This window comes from Manacus vitellinus, unplaced genomic scaffold (genome assembly GCF_001715985.3).
Source record: "Manacus vitellinus isolate BGI_N305 unplaced genomic scaffold, ASM171598v3 scaffold_27_pilon, whole genome shotgun sequence".
Classification (NCBI taxonomy): domain Eukaryota; kingdom Metazoa; phylum Chordata; class Aves; order Passeriformes; family Pipridae; genus Manacus; species Manacus vitellinus.
Window position 1 is genome coordinate 4003082 of NW_021940039.1, and position 23200 is coordinate 4026281.

At 47.1% G+C, this 23200-nt stretch overlaps 3 protein-coding genes across 4 annotated transcripts; all 3 read left to right on the forward strand.

The window, feature by feature from the left end:
* The first annotated feature begins 4 nt into the window (after window positions 1-4).
* MED22 (mediator complex subunit 22) lies at window positions 5-6505 on the forward strand. Of its 2 annotated transcripts, none has more exons than XM_008927200.3 (4): window positions 5-127; window positions 1022-1102; window positions 1346-1554; window positions 5154-6505. In XM_008927200.3, the coding sequence occupies exons 1-4, from the start codon at window positions 5-7 to the stop codon at window positions 5350-5352; spliced, it is 612 nt and encodes a 203-aa protein (XP_008925448.1). In that variant the 3' UTR covers window positions 5353-6505. The 2 variants fall into 2 exon arrangements, with proteins under 2 accessions (XP_008925448.1, XP_008925449.1); XM_008927201.3 differs by having other exon boundaries at window positions 5160-6505.
* Window positions 6506-7012: 507 nt separating this feature from the next.
* Window positions 7013-9730, forward strand: SURF6 (surfeit 6). The gene is made up of 5 exons (XM_018074314.2): window positions 7013-7170; window positions 7574-7789; window positions 8399-8490; window positions 8919-9606; window positions 9672-9730. The coding sequence occupies exons 1-4, from the start codon at window positions 7077-7079 to the stop codon at window positions 9588-9590; spliced, it is 1074 nt and encodes a 357-aa protein (XP_017929803.2). The 5' UTR covers window positions 7013-7076; the 3' UTR covers window positions 9591-9606; window positions 9672-9730.
* Window positions 9731-10766: 1036 nt separating this feature from the next.
* GBGT1 (globoside alpha-1,3-N-acetylgalactosaminyltransferase 1 (FORS blood group)) lies at window positions 10767-19074 on the forward strand. Its single transcript, XM_008927228.3, has 7 exons — window positions 10767-11055; window positions 13311-13418; window positions 14186-14248; window positions 15027-15077; window positions 15176-15211; window positions 17201-17335; window positions 18044-19074. The coding sequence occupies exons 2-7, from the start codon at window positions 13318-13320 to the stop codon at window positions 18726-18728; spliced, it is 1071 nt and encodes a 356-aa protein (XP_008925476.2). The 5' UTR covers window positions 10767-11055; window positions 13311-13317; the 3' UTR covers window positions 18729-19074.
* Window positions 19075-23200: the final 4126 nt, after the last annotated feature.

Consider the following 23200-nt stretch of genomic DNA (forward strand, 5'->3'; position numbering starts at 1 on the left):
GGCCATGGCGCAGCCCCGGGTGCTGCCCCAGAGCAAGGAGACCCTGCTGCAGTCCTACAACAAGCGCCTCAAGGACGATGTCAAGTCCATCATGGACAACTTCACCGAGATCATCAAGACGGCCAAGGTGGGCACCCCCCCGCTCCTGAGGGAAGAAGGGTGGGGCTGGGTTCTGAGGGGGGGGGAGCTGTGAGGGGAGAGCAAAGCCCGTGAAGGGACATAGACTCAGAGAATCATATTACGGGGTTGGAAGGAACTTTAAAGGTCATCCAGTCCCACCCCCTGCCATGGGCAGAGACACCTCTCACTCTCCCAGGTTGCTCCAAGCCCCGTCCAACCTGGCCTTGGACACTCCCAGGGATGGGGCAGCCACAGCTTCTCTGGGCAACCTGTGCCAGGGCCTCACCACCCTCACAGGGAAGAATCTCTTCCCAATATCTAACCTAAATTCCCCCTTTTTCAATTTGTATCTATTATTGCTTGTCCTGTCACTACAGTTCCTGACAAAGAGTCTCTCTCTGGCTTCCTTGTAGCCCCTTCAGACACTTGAAAGGGGCTGTGAGGTCTCCATGCAACCTTCTCTTCTCAAGGCTGAACAGCCTCAACTTTCCCAGCCTGTCTCCATAGGGGAGGTGCTCCAGTCCTGTTTCTCCTGGTTCCTCCAAGAGGGAAGAGGGTCCCTTCCCCAGGGCAGACAGCAGTCAGCCCTCCCTGGCTGCTCCTGACCATCCTGTGATGTTCCTGAACGGGGGAAAACTGCAGAAGCAAGAGGGGAGGACAGCAAAGATGATACGTGGGTGCTGTAAAGTCCAGAGGTGTCCCAGCAGTTCCAGATGTGAATTGAACTGAAATTCATCTATAGATGTGAATTTCACATACACATGTATTTTTCACATAGACATTTCACCTATATATGAAATTCACACATATTCACATATATTCCCATATATGATAACATAGTAATTGTCTATCTGGATTTTAAAGATGTAAAGGTGGATATGTGTACTTTTTATTCCTTTAGATTGAGGACGAAACTCAAGTCTCTCGAGCAACCCAGGGTGAGCAAGATAACTATGAGATGCACGTCAGAGCTGCAAACATTGTGAGTAGCACTGAGCTGTTCAGGTCTGTGGGCAGCACGTCCTTCAGGGGCTGTTGGGGCAATAACTGGTGTTTGGGGTGGCTGGGGAAGGCTGGGTGGCTTGTCAGCTACAGGCTTCTGTGAGAATCCCTATGTAATGTGGGAGTTTTTACTTCATCCTGCTGAAGGAGCAGCTTGGGAGATCTTGTGTTGGAGCTGGACCAAAGCCTTGTTTTGATCTGTGGTTTTTCTCCCTGCCACGAGGTCCGAGCTGGCGAGTCCCTGATGAAACTTGTGTCTGACCTGAAGCAGTTCTTGATCCTCAACGACTTCCCCTCGGTGAACGAGGCCATCAACCAGCGCAACCAGCAGCTGAGGAGTTTGCAGGAGGAGTGTGACAAGAAGCTGATTGCCCTGAGGGATGAGATCTCCATTGACCTGTACGAGCTAGAAGAAGAATATTACTCTTCCAGGTACAAATAGGGCAGTGGACTCTGCCTTACAACTCCAGCCCTTTTGGGGTAGTTAGTGCAGACAAGCAAGTAGAGTATAGGTGTGGAGAATGTTCCCCCTCAAAAAAAATTTTTACTCCCGGTTTTAATTAGGTCAAATTCTTTTTCTGCAACTAAAGCAACTGACTTTTCCTTGTAGATACCCTACAAGGTATAAATGTCCTGGTGAAGGAGATATTCACAGCATCCTAGGTCTGACAGATAATTTTCTTAGGCTTCTGTTGGAATTATTAGGAAAGGAGATGGATTTCCTTGGGGGAAATCCCTCTGAAGGAGCCTCTGGCTCTCTCCCTACAGAGACCAGCTTGTTGAGCTGGGTCCTGATATTAGATTGCACCACACCTCGGTGGTGAGTCCTTTCACAAGTGACCTGGTCACATGTTGTGCCTTCCCCCTCATAGTCCACTGTCCCCAGCTGCCTCCAGTCCTGCTGGGGTGAACATTTGAAAGGAGCAAAAAAAACTTGCTCAGTCTCATGGAATCATGAAGTATTGTGATAGGATTTTCCTAAGGAATAATGACTTATTACTGATTTGTTTGTAGGGTTTTTAATATTTTTTAAAGCCTGTTACTTAGGAAAGACAGACTTCAGAGAATTCAGACACTTTATTTTTTATTTTTTTTGGTATGCACTCCAGCACTTCTAGTTGATGATGCAGGAAATGAAAGCAGGAGGAAAAAAAATGCAAACCTGGTTATTTTGGCTGCACTGTCCAAGCTAAGTGAAGTCAGTGCAATAATTGTAAGACTTGTAAACAGAAACTTAACTTTTAAAAATCTTATTTAAAATTTTCATGACCAGATTTTCTATGTTTGCCTTTTCCTTTTTTTCCTAAAAATGCTGAATGCCTATAACCTAGTTAAGTCAACTAAACCCCTGATTGGTCAATATCTTTGAAAGTAAGGCCATTTTTTATGAATAATATATATATATTTCAAGAATAAGCAGATATTAATATGACATAGCTTAGAGGCAAAAGTTTAGATTTGTTTTTCAAACTGTTTTCAGTTTTTTGAGGGGGGATTGTCAAAGCAATCCTAGAAACATCTCAGAAATGAAGAGAGAGGGTCACAAACCCAAGCACTTGTCCAGGTGCTGGCAGATCCATGACATGGGCTGCACACACATAGCAGTGAGCTGTGTCCAGAGGGATGTGGTGTGGGGTGATAGTGCCCCACACGTGCCAGATGTGCTCCCTCAGCCTGTCCCCAGGCTGCCACTGCTGTCTGTCAGTCACTTTTGGACTGAGGGGTTCTGACCGTGCTGGCACGGTCTGTTCACCTGCCTGGCACCAGGTGCCAAGTGAAGCAACCTTTCCTGGCAGAACTAACAGGGAAGCACAAGTGTTGATGTACATCAGATGGATTTGTCTGTGTGCTCTTTCTTATTGGTCACGAGGTGAGGAAACCTGGCAACTCTGCAGAGCTGTGATCTGAAACCTGTTGCCACGTGGCACTTGGTCATTTGCTTTTAGCACTTCCTCCCTTCCTGTGCTCTTTCCTGTCTTTTTCTGCACCAAAGAGACTGTGTCTGTGTAAACACAGAAACAGTGATTTAATTCAAAATCCTTTTATAATTAGGGTACTGCAATATTTTTAATGAAACCTGATTGTTTAATGATGGCGAAAAGGGTTTCTGTTATGTCACAGTCGTGTTTCAGTGGCTGTAAATGGAACAGTCAGTTTGCCTCCAAAGGGGAATTCCATCCTGGGAGCCCTGGGGTGCATCTCAGTTTTAGGGTCAGGTGTTTGCCAGGCCTTTTATGTGCACGTGGGCGTTTTTGGTGAGGCCCAAAAGCAGGTCCTTGAAAATAAAACCCAGGAGATTGTTCTGAAGGAATCTTTGCTTTCCTGCCCTGTGCCCAAGTAGCTTCCTAGAGCTGTCCCTCTGCACACAGAGTGGTGGGTGCCTCAGGGGGTAGTGAAGATCCTTCCAGGCACTGAGGAACCCTCCCAGGACAGGGAGCAGGCTGGCCAGTGCTCTGGGGCCTGTGCAGAGCTGCTCACCCACCCTGACTTTTGAGGAGTGTTACCTGAGAGGTGGAGCTTAGACTTTTAGAACTGTTCTAGCTGGGCCAGCAGGAGAAACAGTTTTGCTTCTGGCACACCTCAGATTTTGTTAGTAACTCCCCTGCCATGATGTGCTGGATGCCGTGGCCAGGATCTCCTTAGAAATCAAGGCCTGAGGTCTATGACAGAACAGGAGTTGTAGTTCTGGTTCAGTCCTGAAGGTCTTTGTTAACTGAACTCAGCTTCACTGTGTGTTTAGGGCTGATCTTCCAAGGGATTTTGCAGAGGTCCCAGATATAAAACCTGTATCCACTCCCTTCTCACTTCTGCAAAGCCAGCTGGGTGATGCTGCCAGAAAAAAGCTCAGCTTGCAACTAGTGCTTTGTGTGCTTGTTCCTCAAAGTGGTAACTCCAGGTCCAGCTTGCCTTCTCTCATCCTAACCCCCAAACCTGCATTTGTGTTCCATTGCTCCCTCCTCAGAGATCACAGGAGCTGTCTCGAGTGTGGGGTTAGATCTCACGTTTCATGTTTGTGCAATTTGAACTGTCTCATATTCTACACTTAAAATATTTCCCTAAGCATCAGTCCATACATTACAAATGTAAATAAAGCTGCAACAACAAAATCACTTGACCCATTGGGTTTGTTTTTCTCTGAATGCAAGCTGCTTTCTGCTCCAGCACTCACTTTGTCTTGGGTGTCTCTTCTGTGTGCAGCTCCTTCTTCTCTGTGGGATTCGTGTTGATTTTGTTCCAGTTTTATTCCATGTTTCTTTTTAGTTTTGGCCCTTTCACATTGTGTTTTCCTCAGAGCACAGGCAAGAATTAGCCATTTTAAAAAAACTACATTCCCACACTGCTGGTTCATCCAGCTCTATATCCTACAGTGTTGGAATCCAACTAGCTGCTTTTAGAAGCACTGTTAGCTCAGGCTCTTTGGGAAAAGGCAGGAGCTGTCACTACTTTATAATCAGGCTGAGAAGCTTCAATAGAAGACCCAAACTGTGGAGCACTTTTTTGAAAGGGCAAGGGTGCAAATAGGTTTCTTCTTTATCTAGACAGGGACAGGCCCCAAAACCATTGTAGCTTTTTTGCTGAACTGAAATATAGAGCAGGATTGATACTTTTTTTTCCTCACATAGGTTGTGATCTAATTCTGAGTAAAATAATTCTGGGTGAGGTCCATGTCTCACTCGTATCAGTAGCAGAACTCCTGTATTTGGGGGTGCCAGGACATTTTCCAGGGACTTGGAGTGTCTGGATGAGAACTGAGCCTCTGTTTCAGTTTGTAGCACCAGTTCTATGTCTGAAATTGCTCCAGTCCCACCAGGCCCATGAGGTTCAGGACCAGCCCTTCAGGGGTGCCTTAGGGAAGGCCGGTGTCACACGGCTTGTGATGAATTCCTGAACACAGACCTTACATCCAGCATTTTTTTTTTGCCATTTTCTTAATGCTTTGCTTCTGTCTTGCTCCCCCCACCCTTCCTGTCCCTCCCCTCCTCTGTCACCGCACCTGCTCTCTCCTCACTGGGGTTGTTTGTTCTGGAAAGCTACAGTCTGTGTGACAGCAATGATCTCCCGCTCTGCGAAGCCTACTGGAGACAAGACTTTGCCACGCTGTCCCCCGAGAGCCTCTCGATGCCTCTGGCAGCTGCCACAGCAGAGCCGAGCGTTGCTCCCTCCCAGAGTTCGACCCCGTCGCATCCTCACGTGAACGGGCACGGGGCGGGCCCCGCCGAGCATTCCTGAAGAGGATCCGAGCGCGCTCCTCCCACCGGCCCCGCGCTGCTGGAAGTCTTCCACCTGCTGTACTACTGAGCGTCTCCTGCTGCCGGGAGAAGGCACTGGAGCTGTGCTGGCAGGTTTCTGCCCTCAGGATGGCTGCAGTGCTTCCTCCCCACCAGGACATTGCCATGAGTGTTCCTCTCCCTTAAGAGATAGAGATAAATAGACACAAAGCAGATTGTTCTAACAAACTACAGTCAGGTTTGCTTTTACGTGATAGTTACGTGTAGAGTTCTTTAGAAGTCCAGTTTGTTTCCATGTGAATCTCAGTAAGTACATGCTGGAGTGTTGGGAGTTGAATAACTTGAGCCAAATGCAGGGGCAGTGAGTGTTTTGGGGTTTTTACTCTGCCTCCCTAAGTTATTGACATTCTGGCTGCTTTAAAGCTCTCTCAGGATGGCATCTGACAACCTCTGGTCTAATTTAAAGAGTCTTATAGTATTTTTTACGTAACAGTCTTCACTGTCAAAGTGCTTCACAAACTTGAATTCTTGATTTGGGAGGAGGATCTCAGGAGACCTTTGTGGAAGAGCAGTGTTCCCCCTGTGAAGAGGAACAGGGACCAGACTGAGGGATCTACGATGCCACTTGCTCAAAGCCACAAATAGAAGCAGCTTTAGTCGATTCCTTCTTCAGTGTTTACACAGGAATTTCTGCTAACACAGTCTGAGCTAACATGAAGCTACTGTTTACGTTGGCTTTTAGTTTTGCCTGATAAAAAGATCCTGAGATGACTGGGGTGTTGGGAGCAGTGAGGGATACTCGGTTACTCTCAGTTTCCTTCCAAAGAAACGTTTGGTGCTTGTTCTGCAGCTGTTCAGCAGCTCAGGACATCATCTGCCCTTCCCCTTTGTGGTGGCTCGAGCTGTGCAGCTGAAAGGGGGATGTCACTGCACTGGAACATGATCCCCACAGCTCAGTGTCACTGGAACATGATCCCCACAGTGCTGCAGAGCCACCGGTGCATTCCAACAACCTGCTGATCTCCCCCGGCGTTCTGCTGTAATGTCTCCTTTCCTAGGATGTGAATTTTGCTATGATTTTTTGGTTTCTTTTTCTTCCATTCCATTTATTTTTGTAATTAGGTGATTTAATAAAACTTGGCTGTTTTGTATAATTTTTAAGGCGTGTGTTTTCAGCCATGAGGCTTTGTGGAAGTGTGACAACGTGAGCGTGCCCATGGAATGGGACGAGCGTTCCCCCACGGGCTGGGAAGAAAACCCTGCTCCGTGCAGGCGTTCCCCTTTGGGGGCTACAGAAACCATCACTAAACCCGACCGTGCTCTGGGGACCTCATCCCGTGCACTTGTGTGTCCTCCAACCCAAGTAAGGGTTTGGGAGCTCCACATCTGAGGTTAGGGGCGAAGCGCAGGCAGCCTGCGGGAGCTCCGGGGTGATGCTGGAAGGACGGGGCCCGAGTCCAGGAGAGGCCCAAGCACCCCCGGTGTGGCGGAGGGACCGCGAGGCTCCGCGGACCCCTCGGTCCTGGCGGTGCCCGGCGGTGCCCGCGGCAATTCCAGCGGAGGCGGCTCCAGCCCCGGCCGCTGCCGCCGCTCCCAGCGCGCCCGGCGCTGCCGTCACTTCCCGGCCGGCGCGCTTCCATCCATCACTTCCTGCGGGGACCCACGAGGAGGGGACAGCGCCTCTGGGACCCGGCAACGAGCTGGCAGGGCCACCCCGCGGCCACAATGGCCAGCCTGGCCGCCCAGGACTCCTACTTGCAGGGCTTGGCCAGGAGGGTCAGCGCGCAGCACCCCCCGGAGTCGCGGAAGAGGAAATTTGGTAATGGGGCTGTAACCCCCTTCGGCTTCTGCCCTCTCCGGCAGCTTTGTGGGAGTCTGGGCGCGACAGCCTAATGTCCACGGGGTGCTTGGCCCCCGGGCAGCGGCGTTGTGCCGTTTTGTAAGAATTAAACAATCTCTGCTGAAACTCGTTGTGCACGTTGCACTGGGAGCTCTGGAAATCGGCGGTCTCCGTTCATTGTGGTGATGGATGTGGGAGAGCTGGGCTTATACTGAAGTGTGCAAGCATGTTTGGTCTATTTAAATAAATCCTAAAATGTGTGATTTTTGAACATTACGATATGCCATTGCAATGCTGAAACTTTAATCTTCAGTAATAGCTGAATCTTATGAGTGAGAAAGTAGCATTGTCCTGTTTTGTGTAATTTGGTTTTGCCTTCTAGTGCCTAAGCCAGGCCAGCCTGAGGATGCTGGCAGACAGCCCAAGAAACAGAAGAGAAAGAAACTGAGGAAGCAAGCTGAGAAGAAGAATGCACCTTCAGTCAAACAAGTGGTTTCTAACCCCAGTAAATCCACTCCAGGACAGAAAGCAGCCCCTCAAACCAGCAAATCCTCTCCACAGGGTGTAAAACAGAATAGGAATGAGAGTTTGACCACAGGTAAGAATTCCAGCATTGCCATGATCTGTTTAAAGTGACCTGGGCTGAGGTGGCTGCTTTTCAGTTGCTTCACACATGTCTAGTTTTGAAAGCCTTGAAGAAATTCAGCTGAATTGAGAACATCTTAACTTATTCCATGTGCCCTGAAAGCTTTTGCCTATGGACACAAATTTGTGCCATCACCACTGGGTGGCTCTCTAGAAACGGTGTTTAAACTGAAATGCAGACTTTTTAATGTATTTGTGTAACTTTGGGAATTATGCATGGATACAATCCCTGTCCTGCCAGGTCAGTTTTCTATTATGACTCTGAAAAGCCAGATCACAGAGAAAAGATGTCCTGAGCGTCTCTGCTTCCACAAGCTTGGTACTTGCCAGGCAGCCCCAGGGCATGCCAGGCCACTTGCTGGCAGTGTTGAATGATAATATGGAGGGAAAAGGGAGAATTCTAAAGAAACCAATGAAATAGAAACTCTTGGTTTGTTCAGATTTTCCGTTCCATTCACAGCATCTCAAGAGTTCCCGGAGCTTTTCCCACAGCCATAGAAAGTGCTTCTGTTTAGCTGGTGCTGTCTTTTAAGTAGTTTTATTTTCTTCCTCTCATTTTCAGGGAGTAAAAGTGAACTGAGTTCCCCTTCTGTTTCTGCAATCAATCTCTTGCGTCAGAGACTGCACGAGAAGATTAAAAAAGCTTCTGGACAAGTAGGAGAACTTTTAATATGTGTTTCTACACTATAAATTCTCCTCAGCCTCCCAGGGGATGTGGGGAGAGGATCTCAAGGCTCAGGGTTGGAGCTGTTTCTGTCTCCTAAGGAATTGCCAGTAGGTATTGCTGGGAGACCTCTCTGTGTTCTGTGGAAAAAACACATGAGAAGAGGTGGGGCCAGGCTTGGAGGAGAACATGCCTCTGGTGATTTTCAGGAAAAAGCAAAGCACTGAAGGGGAACAGCTACAGGCTGTTGGGAGAGAGTAAAGGTTTTGAAATGCCTGTGCTGTGTTTAGTGTCTCTAACAGCTGAGCTCCTTGTCACAGTTGGTGTGCTTCTTAGGGGAAGTTTGAAATCAGGACAGCCCACTTTCAACTCTGCTTTTATCCCTTTAGGGCTCATTCATGTCCATTCTTCTTCTTAGGATAATGCCAAAGAATTAACCCCTGCAGTCCTGGAGAAGAGGCAGCGAAGGAAATATGAGAGAGAGAGAAAGAAGCGCCGAAGAAAGGAGTTGAAGATGAAGGCAAAAATGGAGAAGAAAGAAACTAAGGAGGTACCAGTAGAGCCAGAAAACAAAAAGGAGGAGAGCAGAGCTGAGATTGTCTTTAACAGAGTTGAAGTCCATGAAGAAAACGAGCTGAACAAGATCCAGAAGAAGAAGGAGAAGAGGAAAGCAGTGAAAGGCAATATCACTCCTCTGACAGGCAGGAACTACAAGCAGCTACTGAGCAGGCTGGAGACGAGGAAGAATAAGCTGGAGGAACTGAAGGATAAGGATGAGAAGAAAGCTCAGGAGCTGGAGACCAAGATAAAATGGACAAATGCTCTGTATAAGGCGGAAGGTGTGAAGATCCGTGACAACGAGGAGCGGCTGAAAGAGGCTCTGAAGCGCAAGGAGAAGCGCAAAGCCCAGCGCAAAAGGCAGTGGGAGCAGAGGACAATAAGGGTGGTGGAAAAGATGCAGCAGCGGCAGGACAAGCGGCAGAAGAACATCCAGAAGAAGAAGAAGGAGAGGATGGAGAAGAAGAAAGCCAGGGCCAGGAAGAAAGGCCGGGTTCTGCCAGAGGACTTGAAAAAAGCTGGGTTAACGTGAGAGGGAGGCAGCTGGTCCTGGCAGCCCAGATTCCAGGGCGGACTGTCCCTCTTGTGTGCCACTGTCCTGGGGGAGGCAGTGCCTGGGGACATCAGGCTGTGGGGCAGGCACTGCCACGGCTTCCCAGCTTCATCACAGGGGAAAAAAAAACATGTGTGTTTGTTAATAAAGTTTTCTATCCCAAGGAAACACCTTCTGGCTGGTTAATAATAAGAATTATTATTACTTTCCCGAAGAGGAAATGCTGGTTGCCGTCACTCCTGATGTGCTGTAGGGTGTGTCCCTCATGCCGTGGGTGCCACCAAGGGAACCCCTGGGATCGGTGGGATTCAGAGGGGGCAAAAATAAAGGAAAAGGAGTGCATAGAGCAAACAAGATGCTTGTGGTTTGAATGGATTAGGAGCTGCCTTGAGGTCTTTATGTTTGGGTGAAATACCTTTTTAGCAGCTTTGTAATCATTCATTTCATACTTGGGACCTCTAAGAAATTCCAGCAAGAGCCCGAGTGCAATCTGAGTTTGAGATGCAGGCTTTTTTCTCAAGAGAAGGCAGTTCTTTCCTTTTGGGAGCTAATGAAAGGGAGAGGAAGATCTTACATCTTTAGCAAAATTTAAATATGGCTGATAGTTTGATTTCAGAAGCCTTTAAAAGGAACACAGAGAATTGTTCATATAGTTCTAGTGTCAAAGGCAGAAAATAAGTAGCCTCTGCACAATCTTCTGACACAAGGGAGCAGCAGCTGGATTTAGGTAAAGTAAAACTATTTCATCACTATCAACTTTATGCAGAAATACAGGTGTAAACTTGAGCAGCTGTTTGCCCAGGTCAAGGGAGAAAGTGCAGCTCAGCTGCTGCAATTCAGCGTGGGGGAGATTGGTGGGGACAGTCCAGAAGATAAAGCCACTGCTCTGAGAGGAGTCAAATCTTGCAGGTGTCCTGGTCCTGGCTGGTGTAACCTGAAGTTTGTTCTAAGGTCAGTGATGTTACAGACTGAGCCCAATAGAATTTTCTCTTAGCAGCATTGAAATAAGCTATTTTTTTTCCTTATCAATAAAGCTCCGACGAATGTGCTGGGAGCGAAACGCAGGCTGGGCAGTGCTTCCCAGCTGGATCCCTGCCAGAGTACAGTTAACTCCTGCTGGTGCACCTGTAATATGAGACTCTGAAAAGTGAGAAACCCAAGCAGTGGCTTTGTGCCGAGGTCTGTGTTCAAGCCTCAGGTGTGATTGAACACGCCCGTGTCACGGGAGCCAAAGGCAGCTCGTTTAATACCAAAGTCCAGCAAGGAAACCTCTTCCTCGGCAAAGATGGAGCCCTTCCCGTGGATATCTTCTCTTTCTCCACGTTCTGGACGACACTGCACTCACAGCTCGCCACTTCAGTTCTAGGAATCTGAAACACAGGTTTGGAAATCTGAAATAGTCGATCTGCAAAGAACATTTTGCACGGAGTGGTCTACAAGTGAGGTATTTATCTGCAGTTCAGAATGTTTTCCAAGGCAGGGCTTGAAGATAAAGTAGTGCTTTGTTCCGGGAGGTCAAGTAAGTTCATTTGGGAATAACAGAGCTACTTTCAGCCATATCCATTTTAAAAGAACTCTCTGAACAAATTTGAGGAACCTGAGTAACTATTAAAAATGCTTTAGCTGTGTTTTGTTTTTAATTGGAGATTCTGTTATCAGCTGCAACCACATCCATTTCATTTTTATTTGCATTCATGGTGAACTCTGGGGCTGTAAATCAGTTGAGGTAAATGTCAGCGAGATGATTTTAGATGCAGGAAGATGTTCCAGCCTCATCTGGCTCCAGCATTTTTGCAGGTTTGTAACACAGAAACTGAAGCAAAGGGAGAATACATCAGCTCTGCTCCTAATGATGCAATAACTCAAAATACATGGGTTACTTGTCCTCATATAGGAGTGTATGAACTGTGGCAGCATTTCAGTTTTGTGGGGGGAATCCAGCTTTACTTAGTACTGGTGAGGGCTCAGAAAGAGAATTTGGGCTGGTTTGGCACCAGATTTCAGGAGAATGGGCTGATTAGAGAGAGTCCAGTCAGAAATGACAGATCCTGGATCTTGCAGTTAGGAGACCACAAAGAAAGATTGAAGGAGCTCACAGAGCAGAAGAGGGAAGGAAACATCAGAGCCTTCAGGTATGGGAAGGGGAGTCTGCAGGTGTGTGATCACTGCCATAAACAGGCACAGACCTAAACTGCAGTGAGTGAGATCCTGATTGGAATTTGGAAGCCTGCTGCTGAGAAGGGCAGGACAGCACCAGCACCTGCCCTGTGTCTGACCAGCTCTCGAAGAATGGTTGAAAAACAACTGTTTGAAGCTGGTGAAACCATGGAATAACAGCTAGAAGGGGAAGGCTGTTTGCACATCCTTCTACTTCTGTGGATCTGCAGCATTTTTAGGCAAGAATCCAAAACTGCTCAGCAGGAATCCATGAAGGCTTTAACTGGTGGAAGGCCTTAAGATATTTAATTAATTAATTAATGATTATTTTTTAATAGGATTTTGCGATGCTTCTTGGCAAAAGCTAATTAGATTGCCTGACAGGAGAGTGAGGAAGAAGCACCAGAGAGGATTTCTGTACAGCATAGTAAAGCAAATTAAAGAACTTCTGCCATTTTTCTTTTTATGAGCAGAGAAATTATAGCAGGAAAATCACCTCTGCCTTTTCAGATCCACTGGCACTGGTTTATGCCTTACCAAGGGCCAGGACAGTAATGATTTCTGTGGTTACTTCAGCATCCTCCAAGAAGCACCATATACCACTTACTCCCACTGACATAAATGCTACTGACTCTATAAATAGAAGCCTGACAAACAGCTTTTTTCTTTTTTTTTTTCCACATCCCCCTACCCCTCTCCCAGGTTCCAATCACAGAGGAAAGTGTTTTCCTCTAACTGGAGCCTGCTTTTGGTCCTTCCAGCCAGCCTGGAAAGCTCCACAGGATGCTGTGGATGGGTGCCAAGCCTTATCCTCAGCTCCCTATTTCTGTCCCCTCTGAAGGTAATAATGAATGTAATGGCAATTAACGTGCTTGTAACAAGCCCCTTTGGAGGACCCCTGCAAAGGCTTTGTGTGTTTGTCACACATGGTTCACACTGTGGGCACCTTTGCTTCCCTGTGAACAGAAAAGGGATTGATTTGAGCTTTCAAGGTAAGACAGCTGAGCCTGGGGAAGTTAATTTTTATGGCTGTTAGAAAGGAAATAATTTCTTTGACTTGCAGAGAAATATTACCCAACATACGTTAGGATTGTGTAATGTTTATTTGCTGGTATCACACCTCAATTTACCTTTCTTACTCCTTTGCAGGGAGTGTCTCTGGCAGCTATTTTCTGTGAAAGGTGGGGTTTATCAGCTCAGGTGATAACTGTATTAGCTCTCTGATGGGACTGGAGTGGGTGAGTTGATTACACTGCAAAGGGAGTGTGCTTCAGCTGAAAAAATGGAATCTACAGAAATTGTAATCAAATCAGAAAGGCCCCTCATGCACTACACCTGGGGTTAGAGAGGTTTCTCAGACAGTTCACAGGTGCTGCCTCAGTGACTAAATGTCCTGGTTCTTACAGTCTGGCTCCTTCTGTGCTCCTGATTTAAGAAAGACAGAAACAGAAAGTGCTTGAAAAGCTTCATCCTCCTCTGAGAACATAATTGATTCCTCTCAGACACGTACAGCCAACTCCCTTTGCTTTTCTATCTTTGCAGATTGAAAATGGTGGAAGCCAGAAGTTGCCCTTCCTTCTACTCTTTCCTGATTTCCAGGAAAGTGGTGGCATCTCTTGTCTGTCTGGTGGTTGTTACTGCAGTTATCTGGTAAGCATTTGCTGGCCAGCTTGGGCATATTTAAAACCCCCCGTCTATATACTGTGGTAAAACACACAGGAGCAGAAAAACACAGGCTGTGCATTTTGTGGGAAGTCCCTGTTAGAGCTGTAAGGAAGAACAGCAATTTGTATCACAGATGAAGGAGCACTACTAGGGAGAGAAGGCTCCAAGGGAGAGAGCAAAAAGAGCAATTGTGTCTCAGTCGGGATGGTACTGACACACAAACAAATGCTTAGGTACAGAATATTCCAGTTACATTTCAGTTCAGGCCTTAACAGAGGTGATTATCTGTCTCTTCAAACAGTCCAAACTCATTCCAGTGTCACCAGGGACAGCTTTGTAGCTGTCAAACATTGCAGCTTTCAAACACTGGGGATTTTGTAACTTTGAGTATTCTGATGACTGTGACTTATGGATTCTCTTGAGCAAACTCAAACATTGTTTGAAAGGAATCTGAGATCAGGCATTTCTATGAATTATTAAATTATTGATTATTAAATTATTACTCATGATCCCATATTTCTGATGTTTCAATTTGCTGCATTTTCACCCTGTGTGTAGTTGCATTTATGCCTTAACAGCAGGATATTATGTTAAAATTTAAACACACCAGATCCTACACTATTAATTAAAGTAGATATGGAGCTGGCTAAAGCTACCTTTCAAAATCTGTGCCAGACCTCCAGATCATCTTGGAAAATCCTAGGAAGATTTCCTTCAACATTACCTCTTAAAATGTTTCTCTGCTCTCCCAGGATTACAGCTGCGAGTGGAAAAGTGCACTACCTTCCCTACTACCTTCCTTGCCCTGAAATCTTGTAAGTACCCTGGTTTGTGTGCACTGAGTAACACAGATCACAGGAGCTGTTCCTCACTGACAGCACACGCAGTGATTAACAAGTCACTTGTTCCTTATTTTATGAATCTACAATGAGTCACTCTTAGAACAGAAAGGTAACAATGCAGCCTGTGCTTTTTGGACCTGCCTGCCCCACAGGACAGCTCTGGATTTGCACAGCCTGAGTGAGGCTTTGCTTGTGGTGGGCTACAGAGACCAGGACTAACAGGTTAATGTCCCTTACCAAGACCTACTGTTCTTGTAAAAGCAAAACTGTGCAAATAGAAAAGATGATGTTTTACAGAGGCATTCCTGGTTATTTCAAGCCACAATAAACCATTGTGTCCAGTCAGATGCTTATTTCTCTGGATGCTGTTGGCAGTGTGATGTATTTCAGACAGTTCAGCCCTCCAGGTGACCAGGAACAGCTATTTGGGAAGTGGAGCACACACATGACCAGCACTGACAGTCCCCAACATGCCTGTGCTTCCCTGGATTTTGAGCCTTAAACCCTGATTTACCCACAGGCTCGGATTGCTGCCAGTATCTCTCTGCCCCTGTTGTGTTTTGTGTTCTGTTCCAAAACTGTCACTTGTCTGGCAGCCCTGGAAGGTGTGTACAGGTGATGCCTAACCCTGCAGTGTGCACAGCAGCTTGAGCTGCACTTGGACAGCTGTCAGTGCAGCAGCAGGTCCTGAAGCTGGTTTATATTTTAGGAAAGCATAACAAGCCCTTTCTTTTTCCACCCCATCATGCAGCTCCATAAAACTCCAATATACAGAAGAGAAGCTAATCCAGCTTTTCCCCCAGTAAGTACTGGCTTTTTATCTCCCGACCTTTAAACTGCTGTTCCTCTCTTCCAGGCATATTCATGTATTATTCAGTGGATATTTCTTCCTTTTTACAGATTATTTTATCAGCAGCCAAGAGTGCTGGCGCCAAAGTAAGTTTCTTTGTTTGAACTTTATTTCTTCTGACTTTGGTTTGGGCACTGTGCAGCACTCACAGTTCCAAAGTCCTGGGACAAGCTGAAAAGGACCTTGTTCCATGAGAATCCAAACCATATTGGGTGTGTGCTGCTGTAACATTGAGTTTAGTCACTTGTTAACACACTTCCTGTTAATTCCCAATTAATTCCTTAGCACACACACACAGTCTGTGTGGTTGCTGCCAGGAACTCTTTTTTGAGGTGGGAGATCTGTAATAGCTGTAAGACAGAAGTACCTTCTGGAACTGTGTAACCAGCTGTGGGAGAGCTTTGAACCCATTTCAGGGCAAAATCAAGCAGGTGCTTTTTATGACCTTCAGCAGGGGTTTCAGCTTAAACAAGTTTCTATGAGTTGCAGTCAAATCAGTGAGTTTAAGCAGACAGAGAAGGTTTGGGGCAGCAGCTCTAAGAAGTGGCTTAGACAAACTCTCTCTGCAGCTCAGGTAGTTACAACCTCCTTTGGGCTCACTCTTATCTCAAACAGTTCACCTTCAGCAGCCACATTCTTTTGTATGTTAACAAACACACCCTGTTGGTACATATTTATATATATATTTTTTTCCCCCTTGATGTTTCAACAGGATATGCTTGGCCTGAATATTTATCCCTTCCATATTGGAATAAATTTATGTGATAAATCAGCTGGTGTATACTGGACTAAATGAGGAGAGAATCTCGTAGCTTTTAGTGCTCTGTGTCTTCTGGAGGCTATTCAGCGCTGAGAGGAGGGATACCATGGCCATGAGTCACTGGGAAATCCAGGGCAGCCCTTAAAATTCAAAAAGCTCTGCTTAGAGAAGTGAACATGCAGTTTTCCTTCTCTCTCTTTCCCCCCCCCATCCAAAAAAAGATAATTAACCCATAAGGAGAACAGGTTAGTTATTACGTTTTCTCCAACCCAAATTCTTCTTCCTGTATAATTTAATCTTTTAATCACAGTCATTGCTACAGGAAGGAGTCAAATTGTTATTCTAGTACCCTCTCAGACTGAAAGAATGAGATCTGGGTTGGGAGATCTAATTAGATCTGCTGCCTGAGCCAGCAAGCTGCTCCCCACAGCCTCCTTGGTTTGGTTCTGGTGCTGTTATTGCTTTGGGAGTGTGTCAGATGGGAGACTGGCAGCCTCCACGTGTGGCCACGTGCCTTGGGTGACAAATTTCATTAGCAGAGGGCTAGAACTCATGGTCTGGGGCGAATGGGAGCAGGCTGGGGTAAATTGCACGTCATAATGACATCTTGTTTTAAAATCAAAAAGGTAAGAACAAAACACTGAAGGCAAAGCAGCGAGCTGAAACAGCCTTGCATTGCTGTAATAGGGCACAATCAGACTCTGCTGCATGTGTATTCAGTATTTCCACGACCCTCACAGGAGATTAAGGATTCTTTCTAACTCTGTTACACATTTGAATGCTGGCTCACATGCGGAATTCTAAATTATATATGAATGTGCTGAAGCTATATATAAATACTGGAAGAATAAACTGTCATGCTGCAAGCTGTGTTTTAATCACACAGCAATGGGGTATATTTTTATAGTAATTTTCATATTATTTCATATTATTACTTGTGTTTTAATCTGCATGTAGCAGTCTGCATCCGACTGATAGCAAGTGTGCACAGCTTCTCATTCTGTGAGTTCAGTGGTCATTAAACTCTCCTCAGCAGAAAAGTCCTGTGAGCTTAAATGAGATTTCAGTAGATCCTCGGGTTTTTACCAACCTCTTAAAGTGCTTAATTTCATCCCAGGAACTGAAATGTCCATGCTCAGTAACCTCAAATGGGAGTGCAGGGAAAAAAAATCTGAAGGTAATACCCTCCATAACGAGTCAATGCTGATACAAACACTCTTCTAAGCTGCCTTTTCGGTGTTTCAGTCCCATTTACCGGCCTCAAAACCAAACAGAACAGTTCCATCTCACCAACATTCCCTTTCTTTTCCTGCAGGCGCCAGGATGTGCTGACAGTCACACCATGGCTGGCCCCCATCGTCTGGGAAGGAACCTTCAATCCTGAGATCCTGGACGGTGCCTACAGGCCACTGAACCTCAGCATAGGGGTGACAGCCTTTGCTGTTGGAAAGTAAGGGAAGCACTCAGTGGGCACAGGGCTTGGGGTGATGCACTTCCCTGGGGAAAGATCAATTTGGCTTTTCTTGTCCTCAGCAAAGCTGAAATCTGTCCTAATCTGTCGTAGACTCTATGCCCACAAGATGACAGCACTTAAAGTACCCGAAAGTTGGTATTTTTTAAGAACTAGCAGGTGTCTTGGGAGTTAGAGCTGCAAATTGGGGGTTACTTGGTCAGAGTGGGGATAATTCACATATTCCTTGTTCTCCACTATACCTACTGCATGTGTACTGTGTGGATCCCTGCAGTGATAGTCAGCCAACACTCTTCACCCCTTCTTCCATTCACTAAAGTACCCTTCATAATCCCCTTGGAAACACAGAGTGGTTTGGGTTGGAAGGGACATTAAAGCCCATCTTGTTCCACCCCTTGCCATGGGCAGGGACACCTTCCACTATCCCAGGTTGCTCCAAGCCTCGTCCAACCTGGCCTTAAACACTTCCAGGGATGGGGCAGCCACAGCTTCTCTGGGCAACCTGTGCCAGAGCCTCACCACCCTCACAGGGAAGGATTTCTCCCTGATACCTAATGTAAACCTGCCCTCTGTCAGTTGGAAGCCATTCCCCCTTGTCCTATCACTGCCTGCCCTTGTAAAAAGTCCCCCTCCAAACAAAGTCCCTCCTTGTCTCTGCTGAGCTCTTCACGTGTGGTGCCTGCACAGGTACACGAGGTTTGTGAGGCGCTTCGTGCAGTCGGCCGAGGAGCACTTCATGAAAGGCTACCGGGTGAACTACTACATCTTCACTGACAGCCCCGAGACAATGCCCAGTGTCCAGCTGCAGCCTGGACGAAGGTTTGTCCTTGTCCCCATCAAGAAATACTCCAGCTGGCAGGAGATCTCCATGCGCAGGATGGAGGCCATAAACAAGCACATAGCAGAGGTGAGCCACAGGGAGGTGGAGTATCTCTTCTGCCTGGACATCGACATGGTGTTCCACAACCCCTGGGGGCCTGAGACCCTGGGGGACTCAGTGGCAGCCATACACCCTGGGTACTTCAGTGTCCCTCGGAACCAGTTCCCCTACGAGAGGAGGAGCAACTCAGCAGCCTACATCCCTGCTGGGCAGGGGGACTTCTACTACGGAGGAGCCGTGTTTGGAGGGCTGGTCAGGAAGGTCTTTGAGTTCACCAAGACTTGCCACATGACCATCCTGACGGACAAAGCCAACGGGATCATGGCAGTCTGGCAGGAAGAAAGTCACCTCAACAGGCACTTCCTCTCCCACAAACCCTCCAAGGTGCTTTCTCCGGAGTACATATGGGATGACAGGAAGCCAAAGCCCCCTGAAATTCGCCTCATACGTTTTTCCACAGTGGATAAGAACTACAAAGAGATAAGAGATTGACCACCTGATCCCTGCAGAGGTGTCCTCCCCACAGTCAAAGCCATGGAAATGAACTCACACAGAATATGCTCCACCATGAGTTTTTGTTCCCAGTATGGACAAACTGAGAAAGGAACGTGTGGACAGTTTCTCTGGAGAGAACAGGAGTCTAAATGCATTTCAGAAGCAGCAGCCAAAGTGTAGATGAGACTGAAAAGGTTTCTAGGTTCCTAATCTTTGTAAATACAAGCATCCTGCTTGAGGCTGCAGCACCCAAAAAGGCATCCAAAAGGCCAGTTTTCCAAAGCAAGGATGCAGATGCCTTTGCTTGAGTGTTTTCCTGAGGCCCAGCAGAAACTTAACAAGGTCGAAATGGTACTTGACATGCCTGTGGAGAAAATCTAGAGTTTTGGTAAAGACTTTTTCACTTAAAAAGAAAACGAATTTTGCAGGGCAATAAATTTTCATGCATTGTGATTTAAACTAATGCCTTTTGTCAGAATCAGGAGGAAACTTGCACTCGAAGCACGTTATCCCTGACTTATGTGCAGCAGGATTTCTTGGACCTTCTCAGCAGAGAACTGGTGCCAACCACTGCCAGTAAGAGCCTGGTCTGACAGGACAAATAGTGTGAACTCACATAGCAGTTATCTTCCAAATTCCAATCTGTGCTTTGGAGACCCAAGTTTAGACAGAACTGGCACAGCTCAGACCCAGACTGAACTTCTTTGGGTTTATTTCAATCACAGATGTGCTCTGAACCTTTTCCCTGGGTCACACGTCTCTGTGGATCATGTAATCTTTTCCAACACAGAAAATCTGGTTCTGAGAGACGTTCCTGTTCCCATCCTTTGCTTCAGCCCTTTCCAACTCCTCTAAGCTCTGTGAAATAAATTGGCGAGAAGCTGCCGGAGCTGACAGCAGGAGCTGATGCCTTTCCAGCAAACAGGGTGACTTCATTTCACGATGCAATGCTCTGGTGAAGCTGGGAGTTCAGCCTGGAGCTGGAAGCGGGCTGGGGTTAACGTTTTCCCTCTTTGGATGTGGCGAACCCTCTTTGGATGAACCAGGCAGTTGTGCAGCCTTCAAAGCCTGACAGCTCAGCCGGGTGAACGCGGGGGGAGCAGCCACTGTGGCTGTCAGCTGAGGTCACAGCACGGGGGTGCGTGTGCCACTGTGCCACCTCCCCTGTCACAGCAGGGCTGCCACAAACATCATCTCCCTTACGGCCCCGGGCGCTGCTACCGAAGGGCTGCGCGTCAGAGCCCTGCTCGTTTAGCGAGAGCAGGGAGAGGAGGAGCAGGGGTGAAAGGGTGAAGCTGCCTGTTTCTAAGGGAACGGTCTAGGAAAAAAAAAAAAAGAAAAAAGAAAAAAAAGAAAGAAAAGGGGAAAAGGCTCATTTGGCAGAGAGAGGAAAAACGGGAAAGAGGTGCCTGACTGTTCCTGCTTCTCCTCACATGAGAAAATCGCTGTATGGCAGCGAATCAAGTATTCAAAGCTTTAGGGCCCCACCACTGATTGCAGATGACTTAACGAGCCATTTCAGTCCTGTGTGAGCAGGCTGGAAATGGCACTTGCCACTGTCATTTCATTTTCCAGAAGACTAATTAGAAAAGCTTTCACGGTAGCCATAATATAGATAAGGTGCACAGAATACCTCCAGCCCAGAAGCCCCCGTGGCAGCTGGGTCTGTTAATTTGTGCTTTATCCAGCAGAGGGTCTTTTCTATTATATTTTCTCCAGACTGTTCTCAGTGATGTGGTGCAGGAGGAAGACACCCCTTTACATAACCAAATCAGATCTGAATCCCCTGAGAAGATGTCTCTTTGGTAACCAGGCACCTCATCTAAGCCAAAAGGGTGACAAAAGGTCCATATCCGAGTATTTCCAAAAAGATATATTCCCAGCAAACCCAGGATTAATACTGTTTCATATTTCTAGAACAGTTAGTGCCTGAAGGCCATGTTGAAACTGGGTTCTCATTGTGCCAGTTGTTACATATATGCATATGGATTCTTTACAAGCCAGAAGGAACTGTCTAGTCTGCTCTGCACAGGACAAGGCAGATAATTTTATCTCCTGGTGTCAGTACCAGGACGTGGCTGGGCTGGGCTAGATCTCTTAGAAATGCATTCAGATCCAAGAAAAACATGAAGTTATATAGCAGCCACAAATCCATAGATCAGCTGTGCCAGTGGCCAATTCCCCTTATGCCTTTATTCTGCTTGAAATTATGCTGGTTTTGCAGCCATAGGGCTTCACTCTGCCACACTAAATTATTGAACTCCTGTGCAGATACTCATAAATCCACCATGAGGGGAAGTTCTCCAGCACAGACTGGGTGATAGAAGGTGGTCTGTATTTCTGGGGTACCTGTTTGGAAAAACTTGTGTGAAAGGCTTGGTCCCAGCTCTGCATCTGAGCTGCCTTTTGGCTGAACCCTCGACCCTCTGATTGACACCATATTGGCCTGATTTGTGCTGTGCCAAACATGTTTATTTTCCTGGCAGCCCCGCAGCTTCTCCCCTGGGGAATATCTCGTGTTATGTGACACACTTCTGCTCGACAGGGCTGGGGTTTGAAGCAGTACCTAGAAACTCCCTGTGTCTCCAGGGAGCAGCAGAACATGTCTGCAGAAACACACCCCCCGGCGCCGTGTGGGGGCTGCTCCCTGAATCAGCTCCTGCCCTCCTCTAATTAACGAAAGCCTGGACTTGTGTTGTCATCTCCTGCTGATTAATCCCCTTCCCCCAACGCCAGCAGCAAGCTTTCCTTCTCCCACTTGGATTGTGCAGTCTGGGGCTTGTCAGCACTGTGGGAGCTTCACAAGGATCTGCTTTCTGGTCTGCTTTCCCCACCAACACCCAGTGGGGGAACTGAGGCACAGGGCAGGGAAAGCCTTCCAGACTGTCACTCCTGCATGGCAGGTCTTCCTCCATTCACCACGGGGGACAATGTTGTCTTATCTGTTCTTGTGCCAAAGGAATTTGGGCTTGGAAATAGAGAGAACTGCAGGAAAAGTGAATCACCACATGTAAATAAATCACCTGCCTGGGGATCTGATTGTGCTCTCAAGGTATTTCCCACTCAAGCCCTGTTTGCATTAACCAAGCCTCAGAGCAGTAGCTTGTTGCCTTCCCAAGGGCCCCTTGTTCCTTCCATCTCTTTCTGCTCAGCTGGAACAGACTCATCATTCATTGTCCATCTAATTTAAGAACCCATTTGACAGGCTGTTTCTCTCCTAGTCCCAGCTGGTGTCTTGTACAGTGCATCCACCCCCTGAGGGAAAACCTCTCTGGGGGGTGAGAAACAGAAACTTCCAGCACTGAATATGAGTCAAGGTGGGGCCAGACTGTGATCCTCTCGTTCCCCCCACTGACAGGACAAGGATCATTTCCACTAAGCCAGACTGGGACCCTTTTTTGCTCCTATTTGCATTTCCCATAACCCTCCCATAGGTGATGTTCCCTGACATTATTGACCAGAAAGGTCATTTTGAACCACTTTGGTACCCTGCACTAGTTATGAAAGACCTGCCCTAGTCAAACCTTCTCTGGGTGAGATCTGGGGCACGGAAACGAGATGGTCTTTGAACAGACATGGCCGAGGAAGGATAAGAACATCAGTTATATATTCCGTGCACAAAACCAGCTTGTGGAACAGCCACGTGCATCTGGCTGACTTAACACAGCTAAAGCAGCACAGTGGTGGAAAAGAGCTGGAAGGCTGGGAGCTCCCTGCCAGAGCTGCTGGGTTCACTCTCCTGCCCTTTGTCTCACCTGTTCAGCCTGGGGCTCTTCGAGCAAGGGGCTGTCTCTGTGTTTTGTTCTGTGTTTGCACAGGGACTAGTCTGGTTTGCTCACTAGGGAATGTGAGATACACAGAATGAGTTTCTTTCTCAGTGGGGATTTGCTCTGATCTCAAAGGGCAGCTCTTAGCACAAAGGTCACTATTTTCTCACTTGAATCCCACCTGCTCTGCTTCACCTCGCTGCCCCAGCAAGTCCCTGCGGGATCCCCAGGGATGGAACACTCAGAGAGCAACAGCTGCTCTCCAGGTGGAGTGACAACGACAGGACAGTGACAGGCACTTCCAGGGACAGCAGGAACTGGAGAAGGAGTTCCAGGAGTGGGTTGTACTTTACTCACACTAAACCCCCAATCCTGTAGTTCTGCTCCACACAATCAAATAATTTAGGAAAGCATCACTAGCAAAACGCATCTGAGGAGTGACATTTAAATGTCTGCCTGCCCACCCAACTCCCTCCTTTCTCCATGAGTGTTGCTGTACTGACTTGACTTTTCTTGTGCTATATTTAGCTTAAACATAGATCCACCAAATGTTGCTGTTTCATGTAATACTAGTGTAAAGCCTTAGGAATAGAGAGGCAGTTTTAACCAGAAATCTCTACTTGTATGCCCACCTCATCCCCCCTGCCCCCCTGCTGAACCTTTAGCTAATTTAAAGCAAGCCAGATGAGTACAAACTACCTT